Genomic DNA, 22,386 nt, shown 5'->3' on the forward strand with positions numbered 1-22,386 from the left:
CTGTTATTTATCTGCAGCTTTTACTGATCTGCAGCTTATTTATCTGCTGATATCCGACAGCACGAAACAGCACTGTCCACATCAACATCGCTACAGTCACAGACTCAGATGCAGCTTTCTGTGGTGCCTCTGCCTGTCCCCATACCAGTGTTTTCTCCGTGTTCCTCCACAGAGCATTTTCCCCACTCAGTCTTCCATCTTCCATCCCTATTTCCACATATTTCTGGATCCCAGCTCCTACAACAGCCCGGTTCCTCTCAAAACCGTGTTCCCACATTCGCTGTCCTTAGCAGTGGCTGCGATGCTGACCGCCAGCCTCAGCACAGCCCCGCGCTCCCTCAGTGACAGCCTTACGTTAACAAAGGGCTGCAAATCACCTGCCAGCTAAGCTCATCTGGGCTTAAGATAAACCATTAGCCTTAAGAGAAAACATCATCATGCAGCTTTTATCTTGGTATGTCATGAGGCAAAGCCCTCGTCAGGCCCATAGATTTACTCTGGTCTCGCATGGAGACACGGGCAAGCAGCAATCCAGCTCAAGATGCACAGGGAGGACTTACTGGGCTACCCACGGAGAGCCTGCTATTATCAGTCATTTGTTACAAGCCTTAATTAAAATTATGTCAAGTATGTGACAAATTGTGGAAAAATCCCACGCTCCCCGGTTTCTCACTCCACAGGGACCTAAGATTTTGGCATGGTTTCAAGTCCACTCCCCGGACACTTTGGTGGGCAAGTCACACGCAAATACATATCATATGTAAGGAATTAAAGGTTAAAAAGGTTACCACAACTAGATGTCAGCAAAGACATTCTGTGACTGGACTGATTAAACAGCTGTTTTTCCATCCATACATGTATATTAGACCATCTTCTGTTATCTATGTCATTTTCCAAAAATAAATGCATATTAAGAGAAATACCAAGTTTGCTTATGAACAGATGGCTTTAGAAAGAATTCCTAGATTTAGAATAAGCTTTAGAGAAATATGGCTTGCTTTTGCTGTCGTGAATTGCAGCCAGCCACATACCTTCAAACTGCAAACTCCGTTTTCCTACGTAAGTCCTGACACAACTTGCTCTACCACGATTTAATTGAGACAAAATCCTGACAAACATTGAGTTTCCTGAAGAAAAGAAGCAAAAGTTTTGACTGTTACATCCAAACGCATGTACTGCACTGTTCAACCTTTCATACGAAGTATGAAGCTGATGGGAAACACCATATATTAGAATTGTATTCAGTGTAGTTACACACAGATGAACATTTAAAAAATCCTAACTCTACCTGAAAAATTTTGCCACAAAGTTTGAATATATAATTTATATTTGGGCTCATATATTTAAAACTTCATTTAAAATACGCTGACAGTAAAGAAAACTTCAGAAATCTAATAAAAGTGTTACTTCGAGCAACAAATACATGCTTAGCACATAAGTGATTCTTACTCAGCTATCAATTGCTAACGAAACGAGAATGGAAGACTGCAGGCAAGAAGCAAAAATGTCATGGCCAAATTTTACTCTTGGATGCAAATAAGTAGCAGTCAGTCAAGAACGAGCACTGAACTGCACCTCAGGACAGAATTTTTTTCCTTCTGCAAAAAATTTATAAATTCACCTAGCAGGAAATAATTAGACAAAGTTATAAATTTAACTGAACAGGAAATTTGGATTCACAGCAACTGGAGCAGAAGTTATCATCTAATTAATCCCACTTATTTTGTTGCATTTTTCCCACTAAAAAAACCCTCATTCTAGATATTTAAAAATGTATCATGAGCTCACCTGGAAAGAGAAGAACTCTTTAGTTCAAATAACTTCCTGCAGGAAAAAAAAAAAATCAGCATTAAAAATGCACAGAACAATGAAAACAAAAGTAAGGATACACTTGGATTTTCTTATGCTCCCAGAGATATGGTGTAACACCATGCTACAGGTAAACATACCCGTCCATGTACAGACACACAAAACTTTTAAAAATAATCTCATTCTTACAAAAGGAAGGAAACAATAATCATCCTCCTCACTCATAATATCCAGCAAGAAACAATGAGTAACAACTTCAAATTTGTAAGTGACAATTGCTTATGTACAACAGAACATACATGGTGATAAGGAAATATATTAAAAGATGAAAGTTACTGACAACAAAAATCATAAGAAATGCAAAATCTCATTTATCAATTTTTAAACAATTTAACAAAATCTGTTACAGTCTCTAGAATTACAGCCATAAAACTAAGTCAGGAACACAGAACTATTACATACGCTTAAAAATCTGTAAAAGGACCCCGTGAATAACTGAAATGTAAGCATATGCTAACAAAATATCATCATTTCTTTGAGAAAAAAAGTAAAACAAATGTCTTAAAAATTTAGAGTAAAAACAGGTATTATCTTGTACAAGCAGGAAACAGAACATGAATCTATCTTTTATTATTAAAGCAAACATAAAGGCAAGTTTTGTTGCAGTTTGTCTAAAACGAAGAACTTCAGTAAAACTATAAAGTTATTAGAATTCTGTGAGAAAAAGATAACTGGGCACTTGTGGACAGCAAAAAATACAATGCTTAAAGGAAAGTTTATCTATCTTATTCTATTAGATTTAAGAGTTTTCACCACTGAAGTGATGATTTATTTTGCTTTGAAGAAAGTTCTAATAGCTTACTGGTATTTCACCATTTATCATGTATCCCAGAGATTAAAAGCAACACCACCACCACCACAGCCCCACTACGTATCCAAGTACTCAATAAATACTAGTAATCCTGTTATGTAAGCTTTAAAAAAAATGACATAATTCAAATTATGCAAATAAATACCTAGCTATAACTTTATAAATATTTAAATAAAATTCTGTTGAGTATGGATTAGCCTTCTGAATATACAACTAAACTAACAAATCCATTGTCTTAAATTCAGAAACGTAGTTCAAAAAGACAAGTTCATTTTTGGAAAGTTATACTCCTACAGATCACTTCTAGGGCAAACTCAAAGCATACTATTCCCTGCTTCCCAGAGCTCTGTGCCAGCTAGCTTTCTTTGGTTAGTTAATGAATGATAGAAGTAAAACTTATTTTTCCTCAGATCCAGAAGTATCTCAATGGGAAAACGTGCTTACGCTCTCTCAGATTGCAACTGTTACAGACATCAGTCAATCAATCTTCCTCAAATCCTTCACCATCAAGAAGCATGCAGCCCCTTCCCTCTCTCCAGAATAATGCTTTTCAGCCTGTAGGACCCTCAGGCTGTGTAAACAGCTGAGAAAAGGCAGCTAAAACTGCAAACTCTTATTTCCTTTACAGTCACAAGTGTAAAGAGATTTACCCCTCTGCTAGAAAATTTAATAGACTGGAAATTGACAGTCCTTTATCTACAGACAGAAGTTACTGATCCCTAATACAGTACGTACACTGCTTTCCAAGGCTACAAGACAACATCCTATTCAAAAGCAAAGAACGCATATTCCCGGTATTTCCTAAAAACTAATGCTTAATGATAAACTTGATGCGCTTGATATATTAAAACTGTGTATTTAACAAAACTCCAGCAATACAGTGATTGCTTGGCCTATTTGGTCCCTTTCTGTGCACTTGGTTTTACATTCTCAATCTGCTTCTCCTGATTTTTAAGAAACTCCTCAACAAAGTATCCAATTATATGACCTGAACATTTCCACTACTGTGATTTGTGATTCATGAAATTAAAAGTATTATCATCGTGTAGGCCAAATATTACTACAACACTTGCCAAATCGTTTCAGAGTCACGCGTACCTCCCATTCTGCACTAAGCAGTGCTGTGAGCCACTATTCTCTGCATACATCTGACCTCATGTTGCATTTCAATGGTGATGAGACTAAATGTCATTTTTCACTTTGGCAGATCAAGCGTTATAGGTGAAAGGTCAGTATTAAAGTAGGATGCCAATTTAGGGTAATATTAGATAATTTTAACTACTGAGTAATGTAGCTCCTGCAATTCTGGCATGCTGGGGTAGATTCACAGTTCAGAAAGCTTAGCAAGCCCTCGGCAAAACTCTGAAATTCCTTCACTGTCTTGCTCTGATGCTACAGACATAATTCATGTCATCAACAACAAAAGAAAAGACTACTTTTACTTGTCTGATAGAAGTAGATTTTTTCCTTTTTCTTTTACAATATTTAATTAAATATTTAATTAAAAATCTCTGAGAGCTCTTAGAGAATCCTCTCTTGGCAATCTGTGACTGAGTTGTTGTGGAAAACAGACTGAGGTACTTTGGTAAACATTTCGAAACACCTCTCTCTTTACATCACATTCATTAGCACAAGAAATAAGTGAGATAGAGGAGAGGGAAAAAAAAAACTACAACAACAACAAACGTTTTTAACACTTCGCTGAATAGGGAGGGACTGCTGATATGTAAATGTATACATTATACAAAAACTTATGTAATGAATAGGTAAGAAGTCACCCTACATTAATATCCATTGTGAATAGGTCTCCTAAAACCAAGTGATTTTTAAGCCTTTTCTTTGTTTCCTAGTTCTGGCACTGTTTTTGTGTGTTTTTCTTTCTCAGCTGGCTATAGACAAGTACTTCAACAAGCAAAATCTTCTTAAAAGTCGATCTGCATATGTTTCCTTGTGATTTTTTTTTTTGGTTGGAAACAACAGCATGCTTTTATATTTATCTATTGCACAATTCATTACTTTTTCATTCTCTTTCCTACTGAAGTAATTTCACTACTAGACTGAATAGCCCCACAGAACCCATTTTGGTCTGTTAGCTCAAGGACTCCCAGAACAAAATTAAAAATAGTAATAATAATAATAATAAAAACTCTAATTATGCCATTACATACAAATGTACTGAAACAACCTTGGAGAGTTCATGAGTAAACAACAATGGTTAAAAAAAAGTCTCTGTAATAAAATACAGTACAGTATACAGATAATATACCACAATGGCTCAATCTGGAGCTGTAACAGACAACAATAATGCATTTAAAATGTTTATTATGGGCTTCTTTTTTTTCTTTAATTGCAGGTAAAAAAAAATCCTCAGGGGATATTTAAAGCAAAAAAAAACCAACCAAACAAACAAACCCACTACACTCTACTTTAGCAGTTCTACCGACAGGTTGATTTATAATCAATAAAAATAAAAAACAATGAGCGTTACATCTGAGCAAGCACACCATTATAACCCACCTCATAGTGCCAGATTACTGCAGCAAACTGCGTCCTGTGCTCACAGAGTTATTGTATCTCCTGGAACACTACAGGTTATCCTCACGATGGCTGGAGTATCAACACAGATTTCCAGCTTTCATTCTCAATTTCTCCCTTTGCGTACTTCGGTGAGAACGTTAACATCCTTACAATAGCTTTATATAAGCAACAGAACACAGATCTCTGTTATTAAATCAGCCTTCTAAAATACAAAAATATTTGTTATTCTGAAAATGTCTTTCTATCACACTTCAATTTTCATAGTTTTAATAAAGAATACCTAATTAGAACCATCACTTTAGAACTATGATATGCATTCAGTTGACTTCATGTAAATAGACAAACAGTTAAAAACAAGTACCAACATTAAATATAGTCAAATTGCAAAAACATACAATCTGACAGTGTTGTCATGTGCTCTTTCAAAGAGTGCATAGGATGTATTTTTGCAGCAGTCAATACAGTCAATTCTTTTGATGCAATCCCAGGTCAAAGCTGTAAACATTCCTAATAGCAGTTTCTTGGAAACTTTTTGTTTGTTTCAAGTTTTTATTAGCAAGTTGCACTGGGCTTTCCCCTGTCATTTTTTTCACCAGTCACAGACAGTATCGTCATCCATCTTTAACCCTTTGGCTGTTCAAAATTACTCATAAGCATTTCTTCACTAGATTCAGGGTAGTAATCCTTTCCTTGCAGAGCACAATGGCACCTTTCACATGCCATTTTTAGCAAGGCCCCCAGTGTATGATCTTGAGATGCAGGTTGATGAAGAAGTCAGCTATGCCTTAATGGGATTTCCTGCAGGTTTTGGATCATAACCATATAAGAAAGTAGCTGCTATTACAAGGATGGCTCCGAAGAAAAAGACACTGAATAGAATAGGAATGGAAGAAAAAAAAAAGTTAGCTGGTTTCAGTTAACACAATTTTATGTAATACAGTCAAAGAAAGGACATCAGTCCTGCGGGAACATAGAAAGAATAAATTATATTCATCCAATTTATAATGAAAAAAATATCCATGTATTTCTTGGAGAAGAAGGCAGGAAAAAGTTGAAATAAATAAATCTGCATCCAGGTAAGCAAAGTAACATAGCATTATATTGACATATTCTGAAAATTAAACGTAGTTTCATGGAGTAATTGTCAAAGGTAACCAGACTGATCTTTCATTTCTATTCCTTTTTTTACTAAAGCTCTATGCAAAATGCAAGGAGAAGCTAAAGAAGTCCAACTGCTGTAGCCACCCAGCCATTTTTAACATCTGACATACATAATGCTGCTGGAGCTACGTTGGCTTTGAAATCCAAAGCTTGTGTTAAAACTAGTTTCTGTTGCCCAAGAACCAGTTGCAAGTCAGTCTATACTCAGTTTTGGCAGCTACGAGAATATTTAAGCAAGGAAAAGATAATAAAGACATCTTTTGCATTGTGAAAAATGGGCCTTTAAAGTTGTTTCACTAGCTACCAGTTTAAGAAAAGAACTTTGCTGACAATCTGATTTTCTGAACCAAACACTAAAAAAACTGTGGTACACTACATGATAACCCGTCGGAGAATACAGTTTGCTCATTTCAGGACATGACCTACTGCAGGACATTCAAGCACTTAAGCATTTTATGTCTAGTATCCCAATCAAAAATGCTTGTTGAAGAGAGAGGAACAACTAGGAAGTTTAACTTCAAACAAATTCAGTTGGCGTAAGAACATGCTAAAGATTAAGTTTTATTAAATGAGATGGATTCAAATTTTACATGCTGTGAGTCGGCTCTCCTTCATTTAATTATTTAGCAATTTCCATTTTCATCATGTTTGCAGAGGCTGATAAGTTACTTACCAATTTCTATTTGATCACACTGAACTTACTTATACCACTTTCCGCATTTATTTTAATAGTAGGCTACTTAGAATTTAAGTCTAATGTGTCCCATTTTTAAGCCCCAATAGTTAACTCTAGTTCCTTTTTTGAAAGTTTATTTAAACTGCTAACATTGCACACACTGCTTCTGGACAAAAAGTTTATATCAGAAATATTTTTATACCTTGAATGTGTAGTATACATGATAAGTGTAGGTTCACTATCAGCAAAATCCTGTTCATATATTTGAAAATTAGAATATTACTTTTACACCCCATACCTTGACAGTCATTCCACAATCTAACCATGTACAAAACACAGCTCCTAAAATATTATTCACAAAACTTGGTGTATTGCACCTAGAAGCACATAGCATTTTTCTCTCCATCTTGGTAAGGTCTTTAACAGAGTAGTGTTTTTAGAAAAAAAAAAAAAACAACACCCTGGTTTTGGGCTTCTGGGTGTCTACTAATCACTGAAGTGTAATTTGGTGTGCATCACTGGAATGATCTCTTCTAGGGACTGTTTAGAGATTGGATGAAAAGCAGTATAAATAGATGATTAGATGATCATCACAGCTATTGTTCAGTCATAAGTCATCTTGCATTGAGGTGACTTGTGGAAGATATGTCAATTTAGAAGACAACTAATGAACAAGAGTAATCCCTTTGTCCCAGTCTTACTCAGAACAGCCAGCCAGGGAGAAACCGGTTCCAAGAGCAGAGCCAAATGCAGTGCAAGGCAGGCATCAGATTTAAAGAGGAATGAGCTGAACAAACCAAGGGAGAACAGGTGAAGAGGAAAAGAAAAGAACACGGAGCCCAGAAGAGAGTGGTTTGTCAAAAGCTGAGATTTGAGATTCAATTATTCCTTATATGTGGGGGGCTCTATCTTAAAAAACTTAATCTTGATAATGATACTGGGAAGTTTTAGTACTAGCTGTGTTATTAAACTAAGTTTTTCTGTGGAAGTTGAATCTAACTATTTTATAAGGCTCGCTTAGATTGTTTTCATTTATTTATTGTTGCTGTTATATCAGATAAGCATTAAGTTTTCAACTAGTACTTTTTTCTGCACACGTGGAAAATAATTCTTACCTTGTAGGGACAAAATCCTGAAGCCAGAAATAGGAGATCAATGTTGAAAGTATAATAGAGAGAGAAGTTGCAAATCCCTTTAAAATGTTGTCTGCGTATTTTATAACAGCAGCAATGACCAGGCCTCCAAGTGCCTGAAAAATAATGAAGTTTGGATTTGCAACACGATTATTCCACTGAGAGCATCTATTTTAACAATTTACTCATGTTTTAGGAAAAGCCTTTGTCTATGTTTAGAAATGTAACAATTGTTTTATATTATGTAAATCCCCTTTATTCCCCAATAAAGAAGTTGCTTATCATATTACCAATACTAAAATTAGTGGAAAACACTTGTGCTATACATTTTAGCTATCAAAGAAAGGGCATATGTATATTTAAATATATATATATTTTAAGCATTGCAAATGAAATAATGCTTACATAATTTAATGTTGCACTACAATCACATACGTGCTCTGAATTTTCCAAGTTTTTATTTAGAAGCTTTTTCTAATAGTGCTACATCAGACTTTTGACTATAGACATCTCAGTAGCTTCAACTACTCCCATTAATTTCCCCTGCCATTTATAGAAGGGTAAATCTCCAAATCACAGAAACATGATATATCTTACCTGTAGAACAACAACTATCCAAGTAAGTTTATTATATCCTTGAAAAAATCCATTTTTTGAAAGCTGCTCTCCATCATATATATATACACCCATCAGTCCAAATATGCTGCCAAAGAATCCTGGAAGTACAAGATGGAGTTAAGAGTTTCAGGTGAAAAACATGCAAACAGGTCTCCTGTCCTCGTGCACTGCTCGCATACTTTTACAACAGGACTGCTACTTGCAACATCACCACATCCAAATGCAATCAGTGCTCAGATATTTCCTTTAAAAAGCAATTTTCCACACTTATCAGAAGTTCTGTTTGTCTCCGTTAGGAGTTTTTCATACGCATATCTTTCATTGCTTTCTACTGGAATGAGATGACTGATCTGTTCGCTTCTGGAAGAACTCCACTTCCAAGATCCTTGTCGGAATTGGCAGTCTTAAAGGCAGCCTAAAGAAAGTTTACTAGCACAGACGATGTCAAAAGAAGCAACTGAGATGAGATTTAAAAGTTTATAATTTGATGAGTATGCTTTTCTACTGTTAGGTAGGGAATTTTTTTGTAATCCCCTCAGGAATGAAAGTGATGGAGACATCTCCTCTAGGACTGATCTAGGCTCTATTCCTCTCCATTCTGTGAAAAGTTTCAGGTTTAATGTTGAATTCTCCAAAAAAAAAAAAAAAAAAAAAAAAAGGAAATATAAAGAAAAGGACACTATATGTACTTATCTGGTTAATTTCTGCAAAAGACACACAAGATACACAAAATCTGCATAAGGTAATATTCTTTACAGCATATTAAGTAAAATTCAATTGACAGATTCCATGCAAACTTACAAACACTATAAAAAAGTTAAATCAAGAACTAGGCTGACAACAGAAAGCAATTCCTAGAATTCTATCCTGTGTACTGCTCATTTATAAAGTACATTTATGCAGACCACTAGAATGTTTTTGATATTGCATATTTTTTGCACATTTATTTTAATTCAGAACGCAGTATTCCTGCTTTAAGAGATAACTAAAACTAAACTTACCAAGCTGAATGTTTCTTATCCACACAGACTGCTTAGTTTCCTTTAAAATTTTCTCAAAATAAACGCCTGCAAATCCACTAGAAAAGCATGCTGTAAGAACTGCCATCAGGCCTACAAACTGAGATCCTGCTGAATGCTCCTTTGCAGCTGTTGCTTGAGAGTCTGAAGGCCACTGGATGTGAAAAGTTATTCAAACTTAGTATTAAAATCAAGTCACGAGCATCTATAAAATGCAAGTTATTTTTTTAAGCAACAATGATAATCACTAAACGCAGACAATCACATGCTTGCAAACCTTTGTATTTTGCACGACAAATACTTCTAAAGAACCGCAAAGCCGTAACTTTTCTTACTTCGTGTTTTTAAGGACTGCCTCAACTGGGGGGATATCCATCATCTTAAACAAGCCCAGGATTTTACCTGCCATGTTGTATAAGCCAGCACCATCCCCAAATTCCAGCACAGCTCACCCTGGTCATTCACTGTCACTGACTTTTGCAACCTGTCAGCCACCTCTTCTACACACAAGTAGAAGTCAGGATACCACTTACCCCAGACGTCTTTAAGATGTGATGAACTGCCTTAGGTACGCGCGTCTCTTTCATGATTTTGCGTACAACTAAAACAAGCTAAACTTTGTGAAATATATATCTAATGCTAACAGAATAAAATGTAGTGCAACAGACAAACCATACTGAAGACTCTGTTAATTACTGTCAGGATGTTTTGCTCTTATTTTTAGTTATTATATTTGAAAAATCCATAAAATTTAATCCTTAGTTTTTCTTTTAACCTTTAAGATTTACAATAAAAATTTCTAGAATGCCCTAAAATCTGCTAAAAACTCTTAAATAGTCTCTTATCCCACATTCCCTCTAAAAACTACAAATCCCTATACCTCCATTATTTGGAGAAGATTTTGCTCTTGAAAAAATTCAAGTCAATTTGCCATGCTGAAACCATATATCAGAAGGTGAGCAGCAGGACCGTGCTGTCACAGAAGATCTGTGAATCGAAACTGCTAACGTCAGAAGCGCACAATAAATACTTTTATAGCTGTTCTTTGCAGGCTAATCCAGAGTCACAAGAACACAAGAAGAGCTGTTATCTTTTGCCTTTGAACCATTTCTGGTGTTCTCCAGCCACGGCCAATTGTGGTTTGCAGCTCCTGGCTGTGGTCTGGTACTGGTGTGCAGCTGCTACCGCCAGGAAGCTGTACAATCAGTATAGAAACGCACGTTCCTTGAGTAAACACATCACATTTATTTACCTGCACAAATGCCACTCCTGTCATCAAAATTACCAATGACAGCCACTGGTATATACCCAATTTCTTGCTTAACATGGACACAGAAAATAGAGCTGTGGTAAGAATTTTCAGTTGATACGTAACCTAAAAGAACCAGAAACACTTATTACCACATAATTCATGTTTGTTTTTTGAAACTTAGAGAGCAATCCAAATGTACAATACCTGGTACGTGGCTGCATCTAGGTTTGACAATGCTACATAGAGCAAGTTATTCTGAAGAGTATAAATTCCTGAAGGAATGGCAAGTTTAAGAGTTTCCATGGGCTTATTAAGGATTTCATCATGTAGCACTCTGTTCAGGGTCCGGAAATTGCACTCTACCAAAGAAACACAGAAACAGACTTATGGATTAAATGGAGAAGGAAAAAAAAATAGAGTAATGTTCCATTCTTCAAGATTATTTCCCTCTTTTTATGTCTATCACTGCTATCACAAACTCAAAATACTATCTAACATTTGTCTTTCATAAACGTGAAAAATGTCTTGATGTAGCCTGGAATATCAGAACTAGAACAAACTCCCCAGGGAAGTGGTTATGGCACTGAGCTTGCTGGAGTTCAATAAGCGTCTGGGCAATGCTCTCAGGCAGATGGTCTGATTTTTGGGCAGTCCTGTGTGGAGACAGGAGTTGGACTTGCTGATCCCTGTATGTCCCTTCTAACTTGGGATATTCTATGATTCTATAAATTATTCAATTGCTGTTAAAATAAAACTTATTCATAGTCATATTTGAAGCTGATACCTTAAAGAGTACTGCCTACAATGCACATGTTTAGGAGTCTACAGAATCATCAATATTTATGAATATGCAATGATATTCTTAAACTGTTGAAAACCAAACACACATGTCAACTGGATGATCCAGGAACCGGATAAATTCAGTATAAAATGTACACAGTGAGAACGAGAGTAAATCCAAATATCCTTTTTTTTTTTTTTTAGCTTAAAACTGCACTTCTTTTTGTATTAATGAAATTGCTATCTCCCTCCTGTATCTGTGTGATTTTGTTTGTTACAGGCTTCTACATTATCATTCATGCTTTAGACACACAGCTTTTCATTTTGTCCTTCTTTTATTTATAAGTTTCTTAAAATATTTGAGCAAAAAACAAGCTTCAAGCTGCTAGTAGAAAATTTATTCTCATACACTTTAGTATGCGTAGTTATTTAAAGTGAACTCGCTTCGGCAGACACAATATACTATCAGGTGTGCTGAGGAGTGAAGTATGACTACAGCCTTCTCAAGGCTATCTCTTAAATGAGAATGGAAAATGCTTTTTTGTGAGCCTCTACTCATGTGGCTGCCTTGCAGTTGCCACTACAATACAGCATATTGATTAAGAAAATTACTTGGTGCAAAATTTAACACGTACTGCTGTCTTTGTAGACCAGTAGAACACAGGACAAAATCTTCAGAAGTTCAGCAAGAACTACTGCAGTAGAGGACAGGTAACGAGGTCCTTCTTCTTTCAGTGTCCGAGAGTAACGCATTGTCAACACTAAACTTGTGGTCTGAAAAACCAGGATGCCCAAGGAAAGGTATTTTAAATTGGTAGACATTTCTTTATTATTTTCTTCCTGAAAAAGAAAACAAACAAACAACAAATGAGGCTTAAAATTTAATACTGCAGATAGACATTTTCAATTGAAATCAGCATATTAAGTTATCCAGAGACCTCTCCAGCAAAGGTAAACAACCAATGTAATCTGATATTTCAAGAGAAAAAGGAGATTAACGCTTCAAAAGCATTTTTAAATACATGATTAGAAATGGGAAAACATATCTGGACATTAGATGTAGTGGCCATTAAAGAAATACTCCTCTTTATTTCTCATCCGTAAAAAAGAATAGTCAAATAAGGACTACTAACTTATAGTTACCTTTCCAATAACTGGTTTCACAAAAGAAATCTTTAAAGTTAATCCAATCACGGAGGAAGGCTCAGAAGATATCTTCAGAATAAAAACCAAAAGTCCCACACTGAAGTACTGCAGAATGCCCAGTATCCCTACAGCAACGAGCTATCCCCAGAATGGAGTGTCTTCTCATTCTTCCACCTCTCCAAAGTTTTTCAAGTTGCAATTTCTGCTTTGACGGATGATATAGCATCAGCATAAGACTGGGTGAGGACTGGCCTGACAGGGTTTTCTTTGCACTTTGCCACCACTTAAAACCCCAAGTTAATGCATGAAGCTAAAAAGCAATGCTCTTTTTGGAGGCACAATATATTACAAGGATATATTACCACTGCTATTCAGAACATTATATCATTTTCTGCTGTTCTTTATGCATGTTAAGTATGAAGACAATCCATACACAGAAATGTTCTTCATAAAAAGACTAACAATTACTGCCTTTGCTACCCACTTATTCAGAAAACTGAGCAGTATTTTTATAATGCCAAAGTAAAAGAAAACCGGTAATTTAAAGAAAAATACTAACAGGTCAATACATCGCATGCAACTCTTATTTTCAGAAGCCTAAAGCTGATATGTGTAGTACATACTGGATGCCTATGCCAGAGCTGTCCCTGTGTATGTTTCACATCTACAGGTATACAGAGCTTGACTCTTAACCACGTACTTTGGTGGTTAGCACTGCTGAAGCACGTGCTCATACCTCTAAGTACCCTGCAGCCGAAACCAAAGCATTTCCTCACCGACACAACTTTCTGTTTCAACAACAAATTATTCAGAGATCTGGAGAGCTGCGTTATTCATCTATTCCTGACTTGCCCTAACTCGTCTCTAAGCTTTAGGAGGTTTTCTCCAGTCAAGCACACAAGGTCACCTGAATATCTATATAGCACCAATATTTCAGAGACACTGTCGTAACCTGCAAACAACTACTAACTGCCAACACTCACAGAGATACAAAGTACATACTCATATCCTACCAAATAAAATTGTTTACTTCAGAAATTGTATGGCTGCGAAAATATTTGTAAAAGCTTGCTAGCAAAGGAGAAATAAAAAGATGCCTGGATGCAGAAACAGAGGAAGCAATACACAATAATTCCCTTAAGGAAACTTAACAGAAGATGCTTTTGTAAGAACTATGACTTCATTTACCTCACTGAAGAAACAAATACTGTAGCTGCAGAGGACAGAATAAATCAGACAGAAGCATAAAGAAGAGAAATAAACTGCAGCCAAAACTCAATATTTGCTAACTTTTTTTCCTAAATAACGGGTTCTGATGGAATATCCCTTTACAAGAAGATACTGAAATTATGCACCCTCAAGAACCAGCTGAAGGAGATCCTTCAGTCACGGAGAAATATCCTTGTAGCAGGTATTTGCTATAGCTGCAAACAAGGATGAGAAACAGAACTAGTTTCCTTGAAGAGACATAGAGGGACATAAAAGGTCAGAGCTCGTACCTTAGAGAAATGCCAACAGAACAGAGAGCATAGAGGTAGAAAAGGGAAAAAAAAAAATCCACCAAGAGAAGAGACAGAACTGAACTTCATAAAAAGGTCCAGCTTTTTTTTCTGGAGAAAACAGAGAGCAAAACGTGCGTTTAGATGCCAGCACACACCATTTCTTCCAGCCTTGCCACCTACTTAATTTTTTAGTATTGAGACCTGACAGTCTGGATATAGAAAGAACACCACACAGGGATGATGAACAACAAAGTCTCATAAAAGCATATTTACAGATGTTTTTAAACTTTTCACGTTTCAAAATGCTTCTGAACAAAATACGGATAATTGGAACACACATTTTTGCTGAACTAAGACTAAAATATCTGCATTTTGTGAGCCTGTAAAGTGACAAATTATTTTAGGAACTTTCTCAGTGCTCAGAGTTCAATAACTTAACTGAAATAGGTCACAAGATCAAAAATTAAAACTCACACGCATTTCTTGCTGACATACAACCATCCACTTATGAAGCTGCTTACAGTGCAAAGGTGTATCACCAACACATTGTTTATGAGCAAGTATCAAAGCATTCAGTATGGAAACATACCGACAAGCACAACAGTTTAATAAACCCACCAGAGAAGGCATTAGGAACACATACCACATCATCATCTTGAACTCTAGTATTTTCTTGATGAGTAATCATGATAAAAAAAAAAAAAGAAGAAACTTCTCCCACAGAAACACCATCAATTTAATCTTGCTTCCAGAAACACAGCCACAAATCCATTTCGTCCCATTCATTGGGCTGCTTTCTGAAGCCAGCCAATGTATCTCTAAAAAGTGCCAGCAGCAGAACACATTCCTTCACGACAATTCACCAAAGCAGCTTCAGAGTTTCCAAAATTCACACTGAATGGACTTTAAAAGTCCAGCATGATTGCTGAACACAGATTACAAGCTCTCTTCTCAGTGGTCAGCATGGCAGGTTAGCAGAGAACAAGCGGTTTCACGTGGAACTAAAGCTAACTGCTCCGCAGAGCAGGAACTGCATACTTCTGAAACCTACATACACCAATAAAATTACTACCCTTGCTGAGCACACACAATACCTTATCAGCTCTCCTGGTCTCTCTTCCTCTCTTTTATAGCAGTTGCGTGTCAGCTCACAGAACTCGGTGCAAGCTGGGGACTGGATCCCAAAGAGAAGCCAAGTACTGAACCTGACGCAGCTGAACTGTGCAACTCAGCCCACAGCAGGGCTGGATTCACACATGGCTAGCAGGTGAGGCACTCACCCGGCTCCTGCTGCCCTCATTGCAACAGACTGTGCAGTCATAAACTAAGTTAAATACTGTCTTCAGTAACAGTCCACACCCTGAAGGTCTTAAATCAATAACAAGATGAAAGTTTCCAGCACACTGCTCGTACACAGTCACTCCTCCTGGGCTTCAATTGCTTACTGGGCTTCGGACAGCCTACCCAGCGCTCTGTAGGCCACAAACTCGATTTACACCTGCTAATTCAAAGGCTGGGAGTTCAGCTATCACAGTAATTCTCAGGCCTTACTGGGTTGCTTATCTTCCTTTTATTAGTCCAGGTAAGAGAAAAAAGAAAAGAAACTGTTCCTACGTAGTTTACTTGGTGTGCCTTGAGACACACCCTACAGCAATGTGGTGCACAGGGGAAGAGGCCGAGGGCAGCTCATGCAGCAGATCACCACGGGCGCTGTGTACAGCCTCCGTGCACACCAGCGTGGAGAGGTGGACAGAGTGCATAGGGATGCTACACAAAGAGCTGCTCTCCTCTAAAATGTAAGGGAAAAGGACGGGGAAAAGGATTTACAGCATGAGAAAATGATTTAACAAATATCAGTACGGTAACTGTCCAGCTCATAAAAGATCACACTGCACAAAGTTTTAAAAATATCTGTGCAAAAGGAAGCAGATTTTTTTAAAGTAGAAAATCAGCAATTTCCACTTCACAGCATTTATTCAGACAGAACCGATGAATTTCTGATTTGCAGATTTCTATTTCCTTCAGAAACATCTCCACAACAGGCTAACATTTCACACGTTACGTTTTATTTTTCTATCATCAAAGAAAGTTCTTTCAGTGTCCCAAGTTATCTAATATTCCACATTATATCTCATGAATTCAACCTGAAATACTAGAAAGCTTCTTCTGCAGTCACTGTAGTTGGCTCACTTTTAACTAACTTCATTATATTTAATTTTCATTGAATTTCTGAAACTTCAAAAATATATACAGGAAAACCTGAAGAAAGTATTTAGCATCCAAAAAATAGCTTCTAGTGGCAACTGGTTCTGACTCCTCCCTACCCTCTCACCAGGCAAGTTAAATCTAAAAACAAACAAACAGAAACCACCACCAACAACAACCACAAAAAACTCTCATGAATTCTTATGCTTCCCATCTTCACAGCGACAGCACTACATGGACTGCACTCCTCCCAGCCTGTCTGTAAAGCATTTTCTCTGCTGAGGTCCCTTCTGCATAGAAGTTACTGCTATTGTTTGCTCTTATTCCATGTCACTATGAATGAGTTTAAGGTTGCTTAATCAAACAAAAGGCATTCACACATTAGTTACAATACAAAGCTGAACAGAATGAGACAAACAGATTCTTTAAAAAAAATGCAAAAGTTCACGAAGCTGTGTGTGCCAGTACACAAGTTCTGTGTCTAGGACCTGCCAGAAAGTGAATGCTGACCGAATCTGCCTTACAGAAGGATGGAAGTAGCGCAGAGTCCACTAGCTCACCCTGGTGAAACAGGCACGGACACACGTCGTGGGCATTCTCTTTGAAATCAGGAGAGCAGATTAAAGAAACAGGACTGCATTCTCAGAAGAAATTTGAACACCATACCAATGCTATTCCTACACAAATATAATAAGATGTCAACGAAGAGGAGAAGCACAAGAGGAAGGTGGGGCAAGAGCTAGCTCACAAAACCTGAAGAAAACGTGTTGGTGGGTGTTTTTGGTTTTTGTTTGTTCCTTTTTTTTCCCTAAAACTCTTCCTTCTAGCCTTTAGCAGTGCAGTGCCTTCTTCCCAGTGCTGGACAACATGCACATAACGTGCTACTTCCTGTAACACAACTGCATTTCTCAGAGGGAGATTCTACTCCATACATCTTTTTTTTCAGGAGCAATTGCACTCAATATGACCTTCTGTACACCTAACAGTAATAACTCTGCAACAAATACTTCATGTATGGAAATAAATATCCCAGATGGAGCCGAGGGTGCAAAGACCGTTCGGAATCTGAGTGCTGCTCAACTGGTTTCTGAACGGGATTTCGCACACACAAATATTTAACCTCTATCATTCAACAATGCATTTCCCTTCTCCCTTTTGCTCCAAATACATAAATCCTTCATATATCTGTCAACATTCCATTAAAATCAATAACGCTGTAAACATTTGTAATAACCTTGCACCCTCTCACTTTACAGTGTCACTGTTTTCCATCTTCCTTGTACAGGTACGGGCTTCTCCCTGTTCCCCCCATTAGCGATCTGTAACTGTCAGCTGTTCCTGCCCAGATACATACCCGCTCTTCAACTAACCGCCGCAAAACACTTCATTTTAATACCTACCTTGCTCTTTCTCCTGCGTTTCATTTTGTTATTCATTCTCCTTGCTCAACAGTTTACAACGTATCTTATTTTTCTTTGAGTTTGTATTCTTCTCAGGCCTTACAAAAACTAAATGCACTAGAGAAGTATTCTCCTATCTTTTCTAGCAGAAAGTAACAACATTTTTGTTTTTCTTCTTTTTCTCCCTCTCTCACAAGAAGGTTTCATTACAGTAGTATGTTCAGTTTCTCAATTTACATTTAAAGAAATCTTAACTGGTGAAAAAAAATTAAAAGCATCCCTGTATTCAAATAGTATTGGGTGAGAAAGATATCAAGTACAACACAGCAAAACACTGACAGAACTCTGAACTCTGGTCTTTACACTGATACCTTTTAGCATCAGCAAGAGCAGTTATTCGCAGATGGGTTACACATTAAAATGCAGCTGCTAAAGACCAACCAATGATTTCTTCTCAACTTTGGTTAAGGTCAGGGGCCAAGGACCCTGGAAAGCTGTACCAGTGACTCACCAACAGAAAACTAACATTGCCAAGTCCAACAAGGAAGATGCAATTACACATTAACTAACATCTATTTTCAGATAGCTCTACAACTTGCTTGGGACTCAGGTAAAGTTTTCTTCTATTTTTACAGAAATGCTGATTTTTTTGGATGACCTCAAGAAAAATTTTTAGTTTTCTTTTGTATGGAAAAAATGTTACAATTCTATTCTATGTATAAGAGAGCAAAGTTGGAATGGTGAATCTTAAATGTAATAAAAATCTTCACTGTGGCTAAATACTCTTTAATCCCCTCTGTATCTGCCAAGAAAAGAAAAAAAAAACAAAAGAAAGCAAAACCAACGCAAACTCCAACCAAAACAGATTTCATCCTTTACGGCAAAGCTAAGAACCCAGAGATTAGATTTTCTTGGACTGATGTTAATTAGATGAGTGTTAAATAAATCACATATTGAGCATAAATATTCAGTGCTCAAGAAATGCAGGCCTTCACTGAACTAAACCTAACATCAGTACTGCTTATAAGATAAAAGAGTTCTTATATGTGCACAGCAGAGCAATAGTTCTATATTGACTTAGGCTATTACGTCAACGCCTGCCTGCCAGCACAGAAATTTGATACAACCTGCCTCTCTTTTTCAAACAGTACACACACTGCATTCATTGTACAGATCATGGTATGGAAAGATCCTGGTCGTCACGCTCAGGCAGCAAGCAAGAAGCCATTCAGTTCTGGGTTTTAGCTCAAATCCTCATTCTTCTGCAAGCACAGCAGTGCAGCATCAGGTCGGGATGAGCCAGGTGCTGCCCTGCTGCAGCTCCTGCAAATGCATCAAGGCAGTGACACAGTTTGATGTGAGGTGCTGAGAGTGAATGCCTAGTACTGCTGGGGTTCAGCTGCAGCTCGCAGTTAAGCTATTTCTGAATCACTAACCAGGTTTGTGTGCTCCAGGCAATGCGATCACCCCCAGACAGAGTCACAGAGCTTGAGTACAGACTGAAAACAGATCTGTAGACCTACTACAGAAAACCAGCAATTACAAATAAGTTTAGACAGCTAAACAGTGAATGGAAAGGGTCTGAACATAAGACAAGAAGGTAGAAATATTCGAATGGGAAAATCCCAATCTCCCATTGATCTTACATTCTTAAGCTGGTTCCTAAGAGGTACACATCTTAAGAATATCCCCCCCCCACAAGCTAACTGTGCAGACTCCTGAGCTCCAGTTAGGGCACTAAGCCTGTGGAAGCACCACACATACAGGCACAAACTGACGTAACTGATGAAGAACAAGCCCAGATGGCAAGCAATTCAAGACCAATAGGAGAGGAAAAGCTCCCTCATGAAAACCTGTCCTAAAGATCAAGAATGTGTTACCCTCATTTAACAGAGCCAAATTCTAAACTATTTTAAACAGATAACTGATTTCATTCCCCTAGGTAGCCAGTTCAGGTGATCCCTACCTTTTTCCTGTTATTACAAAATGTATGCACCAGTACAGGTTAGGTGCTGACCTGCAGGAAAGGAGCTCTGCAGAGAAGAACCCGAGTGTCCTGGGGGACAAAAATTGATGGTGAGAAAGCAGTGTGCCCCTAAGAAGGGCTGTGGTATCCTGGGGTGTATTAAAAAGAGCATGGTCAGCAGGTTGAGGGAGGTGATCCTCCCCCTCTACTTGGCCCCGGGAAGGCCCCATCTGGAGTACTGTGTCCACTCCTGCACTTCCCAGTACAAGAAAGACATGAAGCTACTGGAGACAGACCAGTGGAGGGCTACAGAGATGATCAGGAGCCTGAAGCATCTCAAGCATGAGGAAAGGCTGAGACACCTGGGGCTGTTCCGCCTGGAGGAGAGAAGATGGAGGGGAGATCTTACCAATCCTTATAAATATCTACAGGATGGGTGTCAGGTGGATGGGGCCAGGCTCTTTTCAGTGGCGCCCAGCAACAGAACTAGGGGCAACAAGAACAAACTGGAACACAGGAAGTTCCATACAAACATGAGGAAAAACTTATTTGAGTGGCAGAGAACTGGCACAAGCTGCCCAGAGAGGTTGTGGAGTGTCCTTCTCTGGAGATATTCAAAACGCACCTGCACACCTTCTTGGGCAACCTAGTGTAGGGCACCTGCTTTAGCAGGTGTGATCCCCAGAGGTCCTCTTCTACACCTCCAACCCCCTATGACTCTGTGATAACCAACAGAAGGAATTAGGCTATGCAGGCAGCCCGTAGAATTGTAAGGGACATAGAGTAGCTTCTAACAATACATTTTTCTAAATAAATCAAATTTATACTTGCCACTACCACAGTCTATTCCCAAACCTGCATTTTCACTGCACGTTCTGCTTCTATGCATCCGAACACCATGCATCCCAAACCAGCAGATCCTTATCTCCCATAACTGTAGCTCTTACCACAAGTTTACACAGTGCCTAAGAATGGGTAACAGAATCAAAAGTTACAGTATTCCCAAGGAACAGGTTATTGTAAATCAGTTTATCAACTGCTGTCCTTTGCTTCAGACTCAGTCTATAGCCTCTAAAAATTAACTGGGGCTGCTTATTCCTTTGTAAAATAAAAGTGTGTATTATAGAGCTACAACCAAGTCTAGCTGAAGTCATCAGGCCAGGCTGCTCCAGCAGATGCCTACACAGCTACAGCTTTTATAGAGCTCTCTGCTGAGAACAACTGAACAGGCAAGGCCCACAACCACTGCAGCATCTGCCAATAAGTAATGTGCGGTGCCTGTGAAGAAGGGCAGCCCCACGGACTTCAGATGAAGCAGTCCGTCAACTGATTGTTTGTTCCTAAACCCGCTCTTATCAGACTGCACAGCAGTTCTCTGAGAAGTAAGGGTTACCTTTGATCCCCATTCTTCTACGCAGAGGCACCATACCAGCCCAGCTTCCCGCTCTGGTGATCACAAGTCTGTAGAAGAGTTTGTAGCATACACTGCTTACGTCTTAGATATCACAGCCCTCCACTGCAGAAAGCAGCCTCAACCTCTTCTACCAAATCAGTTTGTAAAACTCTGCCCTGGCTCCGAACTCTTTGTCTCTCTTACAAGATACTTTACAGAATTCGCTAAAATATGACACAACTTGCAGTCAGTGCCTTTTAGCGTTTATCTTCTGCCTTCCAACCTATTTCATAATACACATCTTATCTCACTCATTACCTTAGCGTTTTAGGGTGTTTTTTCTTTTAATTAAGCCCTGAGCTTTGATCCACTGGAGCCCTTCTCAAGTCAAACTCCCAGCGTGACGCCGCGATGCCATGCACACACCTTAGCGCGCAACTCTCCCACCCCGCCGCGCCCCGTGGAGCCGGGCAGGTGAGCCGCCCGGCCCCGGCCCCGCCCCGCGGCCAGCTGCCTCCACACAGCCCCACCTTCCCGCTCCCGCCCAGGCCACGCCGCTCATTGACACCTCTCGGTATCCCCCCTTCCCGCTGTTCCCCTCTCTCACCCCGTCTGGCCCCAGCCCTCCCAACAGCCCCGCTTCCCATTCAATCCCCAGCCCAGACATCTCCCGCTTCCACATCCAAGGCCTCCCTCAGGCCTCCGTCCCCAGCCCCGCGCAGGGCGGCTCGGCCCAGGCCTCCCACCTGCAGCCCGGCCGGCGCCCAGCTCTCCCCTCACCGCCGGCCCGGCTCGCCGCAGCCACCGGGTGTTTCCGGGTGCCGTCCCGCAAAGGCTCCGGCTGCAGCCGTGGCCCCGCCCGCTCCGTTCCCAGGGCCGCGGCGTGCCTCCCGCCCGGCCCCGAGCCGCGCCGGCGG

General features: G+C 38.9%; 1 protein-coding gene across 8 annotated transcripts; it reads right to left on the reverse strand.

Annotated features, from left to right (window-relative positions):
* Positions 1,975–22,378, reverse strand: SLC35A3 (solute carrier family 35 member A3). 8 transcript variants are annotated; one of them, XM_021404509.1, is made up of 9 exons: positions 22,216–22,378; positions 21,470–21,537; positions 12,493–12,697; positions 11,282–11,436; positions 11,078–11,200; positions 9,808–9,979; positions 8,786–8,904; positions 8,171–8,304; positions 5,469–6,087 (listed from the first exon to the last, which is right to left on the reverse strand). In XM_021404509.1, the coding sequence occupies exons 3-9, from the start codon at positions 12,677–12,679 to the stop codon at positions 5,997–5,999; spliced, it is 981 nt and encodes a 326-aa protein (XP_021260184.1). In that variant the 5' UTR covers positions 12,680–12,697; positions 21,470–21,537; positions 22,216–22,378; the 3' UTR covers positions 5,469–5,996. The 8 variants fall into 8 exon arrangements, with proteins under 8 accessions (XP_021260181.1, XP_021260184.1, XP_021260182.1 ...); XM_021404506.1 differs by lacking the exons at positions 5,469–6,087; positions 21,470–21,537; positions 22,216–22,378 and adding exons at positions 1,975–5,373; positions 15,149–15,591; XM_021404507.1 differs by lacking the exon at positions 21,470–21,537 and having other exon boundaries at positions 22,216–22,377.

The sequence above is a fragment of the Numida meleagris genome, chromosome 7 (genome assembly GCF_002078875.1).
Source record: "Numida meleagris isolate 19003 breed g44 Domestic line chromosome 7, NumMel1.0, whole genome shotgun sequence".
NCBI lineage: Eukaryota > Metazoa > Chordata > Aves > Galliformes > Numididae > Numida > Numida meleagris.